The sequence below is a fragment of the Megalops cyprinoides genome, chromosome 3, assembly GCF_013368585.1.
Source record: "Megalops cyprinoides isolate fMegCyp1 chromosome 3, fMegCyp1.pri, whole genome shotgun sequence".
NCBI classification, from domain to species: Eukaryota; Metazoa; Chordata; class Actinopteri; order Elopiformes; family Megalopidae; genus Megalops; species Megalops cyprinoides.
Window position 1 is genome coordinate 18,876,270 of NC_050585.1, and position 15,335 is coordinate 18,891,604.

General features: G+C 45.8%; 2 protein-coding genes across 2 annotated transcripts; one reads left to right on the plus strand and one right to left on the minus strand.

Moving 5' to 3' along the window:
* Window positions 1–1,339: 1,339 nt before the first annotated feature.
* On the minus strand, window positions 1,340–8,919 carry LOC118774384 (homeobox protein SIX5-like). Its single transcript, XM_036523731.1, has 3 exons — window positions 8,225–8,919; window positions 2,687–4,212; window positions 1,340–2,070 (listed from the first exon to the last, which is right to left on the minus strand). Exons 1-3 carry the CDS (start codon window positions 8,917–8,919, stop codon window positions 1,340–1,342), a joined length of 2,952 nt encoding a protein of 983 aa, XP_036379624.1.
* A 1,879-nt stretch (window positions 8,920–10,798) lies between these two features.
* LOC118774708 (tubulin-folding cofactor B-like) lies at window positions 10,799–14,818 on the plus strand. The gene is made up of 6 exons (XM_036524148.1): window positions 10,799–11,249; window positions 12,225–12,368; window positions 12,556–12,652; window positions 13,276–13,467; window positions 14,053–14,125; window positions 14,247–14,818. Exons 1-6 carry the CDS (start codon window positions 11,130–11,132, stop codon window positions 14,359–14,361), a joined length of 741 nt encoding a protein of 246 aa, XP_036380041.1. The 5' UTR covers window positions 10,799–11,129; the 3' UTR covers window positions 14,362–14,818.
* The last annotated feature ends 517 nt before the right edge of the window (window positions 14,819–15,335 follow it).

A 15,335-nucleotide genomic window follows, 5' to 3' on the forward strand; every position in this document is an offset into this window, starting at 1 on the left:
AAAAGGCCACAATAAATGTATCACTATTTATATATATATATACATATTGTCTCATAATAATGAACAAACGACTAAAGTGAAGTGTTTGATTGCATAGTGTAAAAAAGGTTTAGCATTTACTAAGTCTTAGTGTGATTATCTATTTTACCTGTTAAGAATACCTTTGAAGAATTCCCAAACAGGAAATTTAGGAAATCATACCTCATACAATACATAACACAAGGAAAGCTCTGGGAACAGGTAACTTGGTATAGTACTGTCAGAACCATGGTCAACCATGGTTGAAATCTGGCACTGTAAACCACTGAAATAAGAGTTTGTGTTCCAAAATTGATTGAGTTGAACACAAATTTAAATTTCAACTTATGTTCAATTGAAACTACTAATGCCTGTGTGGACAAATCTAAAACTCCACCAAATTGCCCAAAATACCTCTAGATCCTGTTCAGACCAGAGTTTGATTGTCAGTGTGACTGGATGGAGACAGAGAGGCAGCCTCACACTTAGATAAGCCTCAGGGAGAGCCAAGGAAAAAAAACTGCCAAACGCAATGCAAAAAATCAGACTTCTGGCAACCACCGTAGTCCCAGAGTGGAATTAATAAGAGCACTTGGAAGTCTTTCAAACAGAAATGCTGTTACACAGGCAAATACAGGATTTATAATGCATTTTGAAAACTAAAGCCATACTTAACAGTTCTGGAAGCAAATTACTGCTGTTGGAAAGACAGCTCCTGAATGGTATGGAGCACAGGATTCTTCCCACCCCTGGCTTTGCATGTAGTTATGCAGTCGCTTATAAATTCCATAATCTGATCAAAATCAATGCAGACCAATCATACCAGCTTAAAGATGGGAAAAGAAAGATGGCGTGACATCTTTGGGCCATCCCAAAACTGGGGTTGGGAATGACTGATAAGATACAGCATTTGCACTCTGAGCCTTACTGCCCTTTGTCGACAGCACTGAGCCTCATGTTTTTGCCAATATTAATCATGTTGGCCAAAATGACCAGCCAGTTCAGAACTCTTTATAATCCTCTCGAAGGCAGGATCCCAGCAAGGGGAAGAGCCTGGTTTTATGGAGTTTGTTACCTGTATGATTTTTTTAACACTGTCTGCCAACAGAGACAAGCTGCAGCTTGCCTTTGTCTTTTGCAGTTTTCCCAAAAGGCATTGCAGAGTGGAAAGGAATAAGAAGTGCCCATTTGCCATCCATACCCTACAGCTCCACTCAACATCCAAACTACATCATGTGCTTGTCGACGTCGCACTAAAGCTCCAAACCATCCAAGAGTCTGGGGATGTGGACAGCAGAGGAGGAGGGTCCCTGCTCACATGTCACAAGCCCAGATCTTCATCAACAGGCACAGACTGAAGCTGGGTGAGTATTTTAGGGTCCTCGTCCATTTCTTCAGGGTCCCCCAGCGGTGACGCGCCGCCCACGTCCTGGTCTGGAGAAGGGGCGCCCAGGAGCAGGGCCTCCCCTCCTGCGAGGCCCAGTAAAGCCTGGTCCTCGGGTAGCTCTCCCTTCCCCCTGACGTCAAACAGAGCCAGGCCTGCGGAGGTGGACAGGGGCACGGGGTTCCAGCTGGACTGGGCGGGCACGTGGCTGGACGAGGGGCTGAGCGTGAGGGCGCTCTCCGGGCAGAGCGACTGCGGAGCAGGGAGGCTGCCTGCTGCGGAGTGCGGGGTGGCTGGGCTGGGGGAGTCCGCGTCGGGGGTGGCATAAAGCACGGAGGAGTTGACGAAACCGAGAGAGGGCTCGCTCTGGAACGAGCCAGAGGAAGAGGAGGGCGGAGTCTGCGCAAGAGAGGTGGGGACAGGGGTGGAGACGGAGACGGGGACGGGGACGGTCAGCACACCGCCACCAGTCCCCGATACGCTGGTCGAGATCACAGGGGTGAGGATGACACCGCCGTTGCTAGGCGCAGGGTTCTCGGAGCCGGGCTTAAGGGGCAGGTTGGTGAACTGGACTCCAGCTGGGATGGTCAGGATCAGCTTTCCCTGCTGGAAGCTCAGGCCGGTGAGGATGGGACTGGGTCCCGCCCCTCCTGTCAGAATGACGTTCCCTGCAAGACAACAACAAAGGGAGACGGTTTAGACACAATTACACAACAAAGGGCATGTTTTCACCAAGGTCACTTTCATACTACACTTTAATTTGTGTTCTGTTAAGGTTAGCCTCATTTTGCACCAGTTAGTTTCATTCCATCAAAAGTTTTGTTTGTTTAGACAATTCTACTGACGGCATCTTTTCAGTTACGCTCTGTTCATTTGCCTTTTACCTACAGTAAAGGTTCTCTGGAGTATATACGAGTATGAAGAAGAAAGACCACCAATGTACTGTGCTCTCACTATTCCTGCGTGTCATTTGTCTGTAAAAACAGTAAAAACTAAAGTAAGAGGAAAAATGATCATGTCTATCTGCAAAACTGTCTGTCTTCAATATCCTTTTGAATATCTGAATTTGTAAACCTCTGTTTATACTACTGTCTAATACCCTAACCTCTTCTCCACACTAAACTGGACTAATTCTGGTTCCCTCCCCTAGTGTCTGCTACTGGTTTACAGAGGGATGGAAACCCTGCTGAGTCACATCCCCCCAGACCACAGTGGATTATTTCAGACACAATGGTGATAATAACTGAGACAACAAACATTTACGTATTTCATATGTAGACTTACCTGGGGAGGAGGTGGGCAGCTGAAGGACTCCAGAGTTGAGGAGCTGGACCCCGGGTGACTTGCTAGCAGGGGCTCCCACACTCTGGAGGGGCCCCAGCTGGCTGACCCTGAAAGGCCCCTGGGTCAGGCTTGCAGCTGTGCCTGTGCTGGATGTGAGGATCTGAAAGGCGCCCCCTGTGGGTGACAACGAGTAAGTAGGGGTGGCTGGGACCACCTGGGGAAAAGCCATGGAGACGGAGGAGGCTACAGGTATGGAGGGCACGGAGATGAGCTGTGGCAGAGACAGGGGGACGACCTGGGTGGAGGGGGCCTGCCCAGGCTGTGAGACGGGGACCACCTGCGTTGGGGAGGAGAGGGGAATGATTTGGGTGCCGTTCACATGGATCGCCTGGGTTTGGGGGAGGGAATGGAGAGACTGGATGGTGGAGGCAGGAGCCGCCTGGTCACCCAGCTGCTGTTGCTGCTGCACATTTGTCAGGTGGGACACTGTCACGACACTCTCACCCCCAGCGATGGAGCCCAGCAGGGGCTGGGGCTGAGCCAAGCGGGGGCCCAGCTGGAGGCCTGGCGCTGGAGCGTGCTGGATGGTGCCCTGGGCGAGCTGGGTGGTGAAGGGGGCCACCGGAACCAGCTGTGGGCAGGGGGACAGCTGTGATCCTGGGGGCTGATGCTGGGCTGGCTTGGAGATGGGTATCCCCTGAATGGACGGAACCACCTGAGGCAGAGAAAGGACTTGGGGAGCAGATGAAGAGGAGGAGGAGGAGGAGGTGGTGGAAGACACTACTGAACATATCTGGCTGTGTGGGGTGAGAGGGTATCCCATAGAGGCCAAGAGCATAATTTCCTGGGACTGCGTGGGAGAAGGTCCCCCCTGAGACACGGGCGTGTCTGCGAGTTTGCTGCCCTGGCCCAAGACCAGGGAGGGCAGGGAGCAGGTGGAAGACAGGGTGGAGGAGGAGGCTGAGGAGGACACAGTCGTGGGGCAGAGGATTTGGGAGGCGTCTCCAGTCCTAAGTGTCAGCTCCCCTGGAGCAGTGAGGGAGCCAATGAAATCTGTAGCCGGCAGGACAGAGACGTCAGAGCCACTGTCAGCTGTCTTGGCTTCCTCTGGAGGGGGGAGGGAGACGATGGCAGGCAGGCTGGCCTGAGTTCCCCCGGTAGAGACGGCCTGCTCCTTCACACCCAAATCAACACCCCCGGCTGACTTGGCGATGACCTGCGCCCCACTGAGCAGCAGCGGTGAGTTGGCAGCCACGGGGCTGAGAGTAATGGTGCGCCCGTCACCCAGGGTCAGCCCGTTGATGATCACGCCCCCACCGTTCAGGAGCAGGGGCTGCTGGGAGGTGAGGAAACCCCCCGTGCCGTTGAGCAGCAGCTGGCCCGCCGAGCTGCAGGTAGCAGCAGGCAGGGAGATGAGAGGCGTGACCGGGCGACAGGGGTCGTCATGGGAGATGGGTGTCATGGTTACGTCCTCAAGCCCACTCGTGCTGGCCTCGTCCTCTGTGCTGTGGTTGCCATCCGATTCGCTGCAGAGGGAGAAAATACGTGTGGTGAGGGAAGAGATATGGGGAAAGGGAAGAGTTACGGGGAAAGAGGAAAAGGGGATCAAAGCAGGGTGGGGGAGGATTAAAAAAAAGAAAAACTTTCCGTATAAATGTGCAGGGAACACAAAATAAGATTAAAGAGGTGCCCATTTTAAAAAGTCTTCCAACGACATAGCTTTCGTTCTCTGTGTTGTTCTATAATTTTATTTTCAAAAAGGGAAACTAATATCCAAATATTAGTTTGGATATTAATATTATTTTAAGTAAGATAACACTGCAAATGTGTCTGTCAAATTACAGCCAGCTAACAGCTAGATAGTTACCCAGCTATTGTTGTTCTTTTACATCCAGTAGCTACATTGCCAGGTAGCTAAATTTGCCAGTGAAAATATAATCCATCACATAAACAGCCATCGGTAGCTAGGAAGCTATTAAGGCTTGCTGGTACACGTGTCTGACTTGTGTAACTTGGCTAGCTAATTTTGTTCAATTCTGACATCTACAACAACAAACAGGATGCAAATACTTGTCTTTTCTTTCGTTTTGAAAAGGCACTGAGTGAAATGAGGGCAATGGTAGGTGTACAAACAGCTTCTGTATCTCATCCCTACAGTAAACTGTGCAAAAGTCTGAGCAAGCCGCTTTACTGGCCCCTGTACAAAGCAACAGATAAGATAAACAGAGTGTGGCTTCCTCTGTTATCTACTAGTTTCCACCTCGCTTTCCACGTCTGGGGGATTATTTGTACAGAGAAATTTCAGATTCAGATTGAGGGGATAAATGTTTTCAGCTCTGCACAACTGAGTATGTAACATGTTTTATTATTATTATTTATTTATTTTCTTAAAATAGGAATAGCCGTGTATTAATAGCATAAAAAGCTGTTTCCATTCTAGTAACCAGACAGAATATGCACTTATGCTGTTCATAAGCAGATGGTCACATCTTTCCAGGAATTTTACAACTGCATGCACCTCATTTCATCAAACAACTGGAAGTTTTTTTTTTTTTTTTTTTTTTTTTTAGTGGAGCACCGGATCACATGCATTCCTAGTATGTTTGTACTGTCATGGCTGAGGTGGCTCTTAAAAAATGGCTCTGTAAAAATCACAGTATGTCCTTTGGAAATACACTATGAATGGTCTAGCATGCTCTCAGATCACATATATCTAAGGCCATTATGTGAATAATATTCTTAACTCTGCATTTAGTAAGAACAATCTTCAGCCAGCATATAAAACAGTAACTATTACTACTGATTGTTACAATCATAGTTTTCATAAAGTAATTATCACAGGGAGATATGTAGTCTGTGTATTAGTAAAAGCAGACTCGCATGCCAATTGGAAGATGTCTGTTGGTCTGTTTCTACTCAGTAAAATAAGGTGCTTCAATTAAGGTCTGGAATGGCTTCAACTACTATACATTTGGATTGGTTTTTTTTTTTCCTTTTTCTTCCCAATTTGGAATGGCCAATTCCCCGAATTCTGGAATGTCCAATTTGTCATCATCGATGTTCGGTCCCATTGCACAACCGCCACTTTTAATCCGGGAGAGCGTGGACAAGCACCTCCAAGACACGTGTTGTCAACTGCTGCTTCTTTTCGCACTGCGGTCCACAAACTAAGCTAGCAGAGAGATGAGTCGGAGGAAGACATTTCGTATGCAGCTTTGGCACGTGAACCACATGCGCCCAATCGACTAGCAGGGATCGCTGTTGCTAATGGGACCGAAGCCCCTGCCGGCGTACCCACCTGTCCCCAGCGGGACAAAGCCAATGTGTGCCGCTGTGACACCAGCTACGGTTCGAAACCGGGCCGTAGCGCTCAGTCTACACACAGAACGAGTGCTTTTACCAACCGAGCCACTCGGGAGCCTCTGCATTTAGATAATTCCAATTAGTTAATTCCAACCACATTCAGGAACAAATGTTACGAGTTACCTGAATGGCATTTTTGCTTGTGTTTCACTGACTACCACAACTAAAAAATGGAAATATACCTGCAATTTGGAACAACTCTTTCTAAAACCTTTAACCAAATTTCTTTGTTCATGGAACTAATGGAAATCCAATTTTATTTTTCTGCTTTTGCTCATTTTGACTTGAGTATTACTGTGCGCATGCGGAAACTATCACATGCAAAGCAAGCTCGCAGTGGTTTCATTTTGTCTAATGCCCCATTTTAGGAGCTGTTTACACCAAAGAACGATGATTTACAATGTATAGGCTTTACCTCTGGGTGACATATCAAAACCCAGCAACTTTTCCTCCCAAGAATACTTTGCAAACAACAAAAGCAGACCATTCTAAGGTACTGTGCTATCAGTCAAGAGACAATGAGGGGAAGGGACCCTGGCAAACCTACCCTCCCATATCCCCGGGGGAACAATTAGCGCTGTCGCTATGGGCTCCAGTCATTATCTGCAGTTGAAAATGCCGGTTTCACACCCGGACTGAGCCACTGCAGAACCCCGTTTTGTCACGTTCTCAAGACAAGATCCACATGCAAAGTGCATTTTCACCTCTTTCTGTGTGAACAGAGTGTATAAAATTTATGAGGCTTCATAAATTACACAAATGAACCAATCAATTTTGACACTGATTGGGAGACAAAGGAATCTCACTCAACATGCTCTACTGCTACATGGACATGTTTGGAAGGGGGACTCCGCAGCTGTCCAGGCTGTTAGAACAGGTTTCTTCAACAAAACAGCAGCCCCAACAGTTTATCTGTTACACATTAACTCAGTTGAAAAAAAAGAGAAGAAATGTCATTTGTCTCAAGAAGCGTGTTTACAAGCACACGCAAAATGGCCCCAGATAGCACCCTCCTATATGGGCATCATGACATCACCAGCCAGAGTAAACCATCCAGCTAACTCCTATTCTGACTAAATTGACCCTTCTTGCCTTGATCCCACAGTGTAGCCATACATGAGCAGGGTGAAGCAGAGTGCTCTTTGGTTGGATGATTCACAACGTGTGTGTTTTCTCACAGTTTTCACATAATAATGGAATAAATCGTAACAATAGTTACCTTCTCAACATTGTTTTTACAGCCATGTATTAGCGTGCCAGTCAGGCACTTCAGGCCGATTAACATCCAACTAAAAAAAACAGAACAGAAACTTTCTCTGTGCTTAAGGAAAATTAACATACGTTGGACGTTTTTAAATAACCGAAAAAACGAAGATCGTGGTAGTTTATTTTCTTTTTGAGTGGGCAAAATATGTCTTCTTGTCATATAGATCTCCTTGCAGGTTTACACTCTTGGCTAAACATGGTCTGCAAGCAGCACAGGCGCGCTGAGGTCACATTTCACAACAAAACGACATGGGATGAGCCATTGACATTATCGAGGAGCAGCCTCCCCCTCTTGTTTTCTTACAGCTCTCGCCAGTGAATTCACTGTCTACAACTGCAGATACGCAGACCAGAAAAAAACTATCTTCCATTCTGTTACCACATTTTAATAATAAATATTTCTGACAATGTTTTATGAAGTTATCTACTGGTGCTGGGTTAATCAGACATTGTCCTAGCTAGCATGTTAAAATATAGCTACCTGTGTAACGTTAGCTAGTTATTTGCACTCTATTTGTTGTTGAAGATGTTGCCAGTATTGACCAAAATTAGCTAACTAGTCAGACAAGTCAGACACGTGTGACAGCAAGCCTTGATAGCTCGCTAGCTACCGATGGCCATTTCTTGTGGTGGATTATATGTTAACTGGCAAATTTAGCTAGCTGGCTACGTAGCTATTGGATGTAAAGGAACAACTGTAGCTGGGTAACTAGCTAACTGTTAGCTGGATATAATTTGACGGACGCATTTGCAATGTTGTCTTGGTTAAAAATAAGATTAATATTAAATATCCAAATTAATATTTGGACTTTGATTACTTAATCACGTTTCCCTTTTTGAAAATAAAATTGTACTACGACAGAAAGAAAGTTGTTGGAAGACATCTAGCTGGCTGGCTAAAATCCATACCTTTTGCTGTTGGTACCGGAGGGGGTTCGGTCTCTCTGCCGGCGGTTCTTGAACCAGTTGCTGACTTGGGTGAGAGAGAGTCCAGTGACTTTGGCCAAATTCTTCTTCTCGTCGGGAGTTGGATACCTGTTGCTTTTGTAACATTCTTTAAGTGCGTTGCGCGATTTTTCCTTAAAGCAATACACAGTCTCTTCTCCGTCCCATATTGTTTTTGGCAGGGGGAATTTCTTTCGCAGCCTATACTTGTCCACGGCGCCGAGGTTACGACCTCTGGACCTCTCCGCCTCCTTGTATCGTGCCTGCAAGTACAGGTCCTGTAGGAATGCATGGTTGCTTGGGTGAAAGTCGTGGCTCTCCAAGATAGCATACAGTTCCTTGAATTCCTCCCGGTGGAAAGAGACCAGTGCCTGGGCCTTCAGTAGGGTCTCATTGCCACGTAGCAGGTCTGCAGACTGAGGGATGGTGGAGAGGAATCTACCCAGGCGATCGACATTCCCCGCCTGCAGCAGCGCCTCGCATAGACATGCTACTTGGTCGGTTGAGAAGTTAAGCGCCGCGCCTTGGAAAGTTTGCAGCAGCTGATCCGAAACTTCATCTGGCTTCGGCGACTCCTCTTTCAGTTTCTCTGCCTCCGAAGTAGACTCTTCCGAGGCGCTCTCTGTCTGAGCTCCTGCCTCCGAAGGCAAGGAAGCCATTTTTCAGGCTAACTTTTTTTTCAGCAGTTCCTACTCCCTCCCCTTCGTTTCTTCAGTCTCAGTAGACGACAAGTGTGGGCAGCAAACAAAGCGTCACGCCCCTATAACAAACTTCCCAAATCCGAACGCACGTCAAGAAACCGAGAATGCAGAATGGTTTGATAGTAGAACGAAATAAATACCTCTGCTCGTTTGTCTATGCAAACTGCTGTTCGTTTGTGTTACAGAAGCGCTAACCCTAAACACTGACTAACGTGTACTTTACTGAAAACTGAGAGGCAGAAATGCATTGTGAAGAAAGATTCTGTTCCATTTGTTACTGAAATGTATATTAATGTACAGCTTAACAACTTAAAGTAGATTTAGAGTAATATAGCCTTGCATGTCAAATTTTGTGGCTGTCAAATGGTTCAGCCTCACAAAGGGTGCAATTTCAATGCTGGGCTCAAGATGGCCATGTTTTTACGATTTCATTATTGCTATCCATTTGCCACATGCTATTACGCATGGCCAAATGATTCACGCGGGGCAGGTGATCTGTATTGAACGCAAAACCCAGTACGGATGCCACATCATTTTTTGATTCTTTTCAGTCGTCCCTCGTTCGGACTCGTCCCTTGTGTTTGGACCTATGGAATCAGACACTTTCCCCAATTAATTCTTTCTGTATTCTCTTCAGATAAAGACTAAGGGAGCACTCTTAGACCCTCCGTCCTTGCAATATTTATTTGATTCATTCTTGGTGATTTTTTTTTCTTTCAAAATATGATTTCAGGTTCTCTGTGCAAATTCTTCAAAATGTGAAACAACAAATTCTGCCTTCACTCTCAGACTCGCATGGATGCACGGTGACTGAGCCCAGGACCACCCTCAAGACCCTTCTTGATTCCCCCTAAAAATCTTAAAAGACTGGGCACATATCAGCGATATGGTAATATCTCCACCCTGTCCTCTGGTATGTTAGATTGAGTTTCTACTACACTTCTTTTATCTGTCCAGTCCTGTCAGATCCGTGAGGAGGAATCATGACTGGCCAAGGGGAAAGAGTTCGGAGTGTGGATTGTTCCAGTTTTTACACTTTGCTCACACGCACTTAGCAAATGCAATCAATACCTTCTTCAAGTGCTGGGCATCACCAGCAAACCTTAGGAGCCACACTGAATTCTTACAGTGAAGCTCTAAGGTGGTGCTACAGTCAGAGAATAGAGAATGCCACAACCGATGTTACTCCTCCCTGCCTTGCAATGTGCATGAGTACAGGGTTAGTGTCAGTGGTGCACTTTCAGACAAGTAAGTGTTGAACTCATAGTGTATCTATTCTCTGACTGTAGCACCACCTTAGAGTAAATATCCAGCTGTATAAATGGATAACATTGTAAAGAACTCTAACCTATGTAAGTCGCTTTGGATAAAAGCGTCTGCCAAATGAATAAATGTAAATGTATCTTTATGAATATGTGTGGATATGAATCTGGAGAGGTGGGGATAAATTTTACTTCTGGAAAAACGTTTTGCTTACTTTTTGCGTGACTACTTAACTTTCCAGCTGCAAAGGGGTTGGGTATGGTGGTAGACCGACAAATAATAACCCAACCATTTACCGTCAACGTCGGCTGTATAATTCACAGTGTAACAGGGCGTGTTATATAAATGGGCGGACGAAGTCCTGAAGTCTTCCCCCCTGGAATTGGTCACTGCCACCCGATTGGTTGAACCAGGGTGTTCGTTCTGACACCCTGCACTGTGATTGGCTTCTCTGCATTTGTGGGCGGGTAGAAGGTTCCAGAAGCGGGCATGTTAACTACAGTGTTGTTTAGTGTCGCTACACGGTGTTTAGTAACGTGACAGAAAAGAGACTGCGAAGTCAAGGCTAGTTATATTTTTCTACCAACTATAAACAATCCGGATATTTCTAAAAAGAATTTAGCTAGCTGAGTAACAACTGATCTGACGGAATCTGAGCTAGCTAAATTAGTATTTAGCAGCTATTGCGTTGTACAGCTTGCCACAGTTGCAACTGTATAGTTAGCTAAGCTACAGTTGTTTCCATCCGCTAGTTAGCCACCTAATTAACGACCTGTGTCTGTTTAGGTATTGAATAGCTCTTTCTTTTGTCGTGATTCAAACTTTCCCACATATTATATTTCTCTAGCTCGGCTATTTGACAGCCTACCTAGTTAGCCACACATCTTATCGTTGCAACACCGAAAATGGACGGCGGAGTGACAGTCATCACCAATCCCATGGTGTCGGTGCGACTGACCAGTACACTGAGCTCCTTCGAGGTTGTCCGCCGGTTCAACAGGGGAATCACCATCGCTGACCTGAAGGTAGTTAAGGACCGCAGTTTCACCCGCATGGTCATCCCCGTTTAACTGAATAGTTCAGCTGCAGCTAGCAACCTGAGTGACCCATTGTCAGTTCATAAAATTGGGGTGTGGTCTGAAGCGGCCAAAGCTTGCAAAATAGCCAATGTTAAAGCTCTCATAGTCAGATTGCAAGTTAGCTAACGTGAGCTGCTGTATCGTCTGAACCGACTGCTAACTAGCAAGATGACCAAAAAAAGTTCATACCAACGGCGTCACCTAATTGTAGATTTATGTTAATCCGTGCTTTCCTTAATTTATGCATACTGTTGGTAGGTGTCACCTCTTACTCTGTTGAAAATTTCAGGTGGTAACTCTAATCACGTTACGAGGTTTGCAAGCTACCTAACGTCATCTAACGTACAACGATTAACGTTAGCTTGCTCTAACCTCACAGCTGGCACGCCGCTGCCAACAGCGGCGGTCATTAAGTAGTATCCTAACGTTAGCTAGTCGCTGGCTATCTGATTAACTCAAGTGGGGTGGGTTTCACATTGTTGGACGTACAGTATTGACTCCAGGATTTACAGTAACACTTTTAGGTAGCAGAAAAATAAAAGCGTAGAGTTTAGCCTTCTACTCCAGTGGTATTATCTTAAGTGACTTGTGCACTGTAGCTGATAACATTACAGTAGTGTTACATTGTAAACGGGTATTTGTAGAGTGACACATATTTTAGATTGTGCAGTGGTGTTCAGTGGTTAGGTGCTTTTCTGTTGTTTTGGTCTGCAACACTCTTGTAATTTATATTAAAGGTAACCACCTTATAATTTTCTAAAAATGATTTACTGAAGATTAATTTCACTAGACGTCTTGAAAATGTAATGTTACTGTAAGGCATTAGTTGCAGTGGACGTTGTAGTCAGAGTAGGTGTAAGAATGACAGCAGTGGAATTGTCATAAGGATGGTGACTAAGATTCATGGTGTTTTTGATGCAGAATAAGCTGGAGCTAGTGATCGGTACTCCGGCCACATGCATGGACATGCAGCTCTTCAGCGTCTCTGACAAGTTCCTCCAGAACCTGGAGGACAATGAAGCCTTACTGGGCTCCTACCCTGTGGATGACGACTGCAGGATCCATGTATGTACCCCCATTCAATCAGACAGATCCACACTTGCTGATGTTTCAGATCAATGACATTATTAATGTGCTAAGATGACCCATTGAGGGTGGATACCTATATATTTTACACTCACTGTTATGTTAAATGTTGTTATTCCGCAGAAGCTGTGAGGTGTTTAATGACGTGGAGTGTGTGTGTGTACAGGTGATTGACCGCAGCGGGGCACAGACCGGGGCATTCACCAATCTCTCCGACGTGGAGAAATATGAGATTTCAGATGATGCCTATGAAAAGAGGCCAGGTATAGCTTTGTCTGCTCCCTAAGGCCATTTCATATCTTTCATATCCGGTGAGATTAACACTGCAGTACATGAACCAGTACTGTGCAGCAGTGCTGGTTACTTTTGGGCATGGTGTTATAACTCTGTGATGTAAAACCATGGACTAATAATCTGAATCTAATTTCTGCTGTGAATTGGTTCTTTTGTGTTGAACACTAATGTCCAAGTTCAGCAGTGCGACTCTGATGGCATGAAATCATTGTCTGATGATGAGATTTTGACTGGAATTAAGTGATGTGGCTCCATGTGTTATACGTACATTGCATGACTAGGAGGTCCCTTTTCAACTGCTGAGCATGTAATTCAACCTGAATTTCTTAAGTAAAATTTCTGTTTGTAACATATCATAGTCATCTGAATAATATATAAAGCTGTCATGACATGACATTACTGTGTCGCCTCTTCAGTCACCCTGGCCAAGGATATATATGATATGTAAATGTAAAATTTTGACATAGCCTATGTCCAAACCACATGTTTGAATTATGGTGTTAAATGCACCTTTGACCAATTTTGATTTGTAGACATGGTTGTGATGAGGATGATGATGGTGATCAGAAGATGCATTTATGAACCCCATCAGACTCCGTCCGCGCCTTCATGAAGAAGCAGAAGGTGGGCCGCTTCAATGAAGAGGAAATGGCACGGCGTGAGGCCGAGCAAGCGCAGCGCGAGGCCGAGGAGAACGCCGCCGCAGCCGCCATCACCGTTGGCAGCCGTTGCAAGGTCCACGTCCCGGGACAGCCCACCAAGCTGGGCACTGTGATGTATGTTGGTGAGTGAGCACCTATGAGCAGAAGAACAGGCCATTCAGCCCAATGAGGTTCCTCCATCTGTCTGTTGCTTAGAGTGTATCTAGCACTGTGTCAAGCCTGGTCCTGAACACTCAAGGGTCTGTGCTAGCACTATCAAACCTGGTAAGCTATTCCATACATATTTAACTCTCTGAGTTAAAAAAAACTTCCCAGTGTCTGTGTCATTTGATTTTCCATATTTGAGATATTTTGTATGTAATGTCCTTAAGGTATGTAAATAAGGAACAGCAGAAGTCCCAACACCAGTCCTGTATTATCGTTACTCTTTGAATTCTGTGTTGAAGCATATTTTTACGTCAGCCTTCCAGCAACTTGTCAGGCGCCTTTGAAGTTGCCATTAGTGAGAGGTGGACCTATCCTGCAGTCATTCTCCTGTAGTGCTGTGTGGGACTTGCAAAATGGCTGTTGGCTGTGGGCGGGTACGTCAGAGGATCACGCTCGTGCTCGGTGGTCCTGTGCACGCTCGCAGGTGCGATGAGGGAGGAAGTCCGCTCACTCTGGGAATCACGTTGTTTGCCTGATGTGCTGTCGTTTCTTTGTGGCAGGTACCACAGAATTTAAGCCAGGGTCCTGGGTTGGGGTCAAGTACGACGAGCCGCTGGGCAGACATGACGGCAGGTGAAGAAGATTCCTGTCCTTTTTCTCCTGAGAATGTTTTATAAAGCGTATGGAGTCTGGGTTTGCGTTCGCAGTCTGCCTTTGAAACTGACCTGTCCGTCCGTGTGTCTGTCTTCTACAGTGTCATTGGCAAGCGCTACTTTGAGTGCCAGCCCAAGTACGGGGCCTTCGTGAAGCCACTGTCAGTGACAGTGGGGGACTTCCCTGAGGAAGACTTCGGTCTGGACGAGATGTAGGACGTGCAGCAGTGATGACCAAACAGAGGGGGTTGAACAGGGGACTCCTCCAAATCAGAGATTTTGTTTCTGTGTGGTCAAATCACAGACCTGAGGCTGAGGGTGTTTTGTTTGACCTGTTACTGTTGCCATTTGATTTGTTTAGTAATGGAGAGATTTTGGTTGTGTTCTCTCAAAGTAAGCACATTGACATTGACGGGGCCGACAGGTGGGTTGGTTGGAGTGTGAAATGATTGAAAGGCCAAAGCGTTGTTTTGCACTATAGTGTTCATGTGTTGTTTTTGATTGGCTGTATAGGCCTCAGGTTTGATTTGATCTCAATCTCAGAGTGACGGGCTGAGATTGCAATCAGTTACAGGCTGGTAGCGATGACAGGTTGCACAGTGGGTTAGGAGCAAAGATCTGTAGACTAATGGATGACATGGTATTGGTACCATAGACGTAAACTGTGATTGATGGATGGGAGGAGGGCAAACCAACATTCTCTCCTCTATCTCACTGTGTATACCTCTGTTGCATGTCGACTAACACTCCTGGTTTGCACTGTTGTTTCTCATGTTGATTATTGTTTTCTTTCTGTTTTGTTTTTTTTTGAAGAAACACTATAGGTTTGAATATTTTTTTATGTAGGGTGGGAGCAGGGGTGGGTGACTCCATGTCTGCTCTCCTCAGACATCCTTGATGCCTTATCCTCATTTGTTTTGTGTTGGAGTTTGAGCCATTTTCAGGTTTGTCTAACTTATTAACAGTAAATCCCGAAGCTCCCGGGAAGTGGAAATCATTCCATGTGTCGAAGTAGAGTTGCTAACTAATGCTATGTTATGTATGGGTCAGTCAAATTTATGATATGGAAATTTCAGACTGACAGTGGTGGTTCATGAGCAAGACGTAGGGGGAGGATGTGAACTAGCCTTTAAACTTCAAATGTCCTGCAACTGTTTTCGATTGATTTTTGTATCCAGCTTGACAACTGT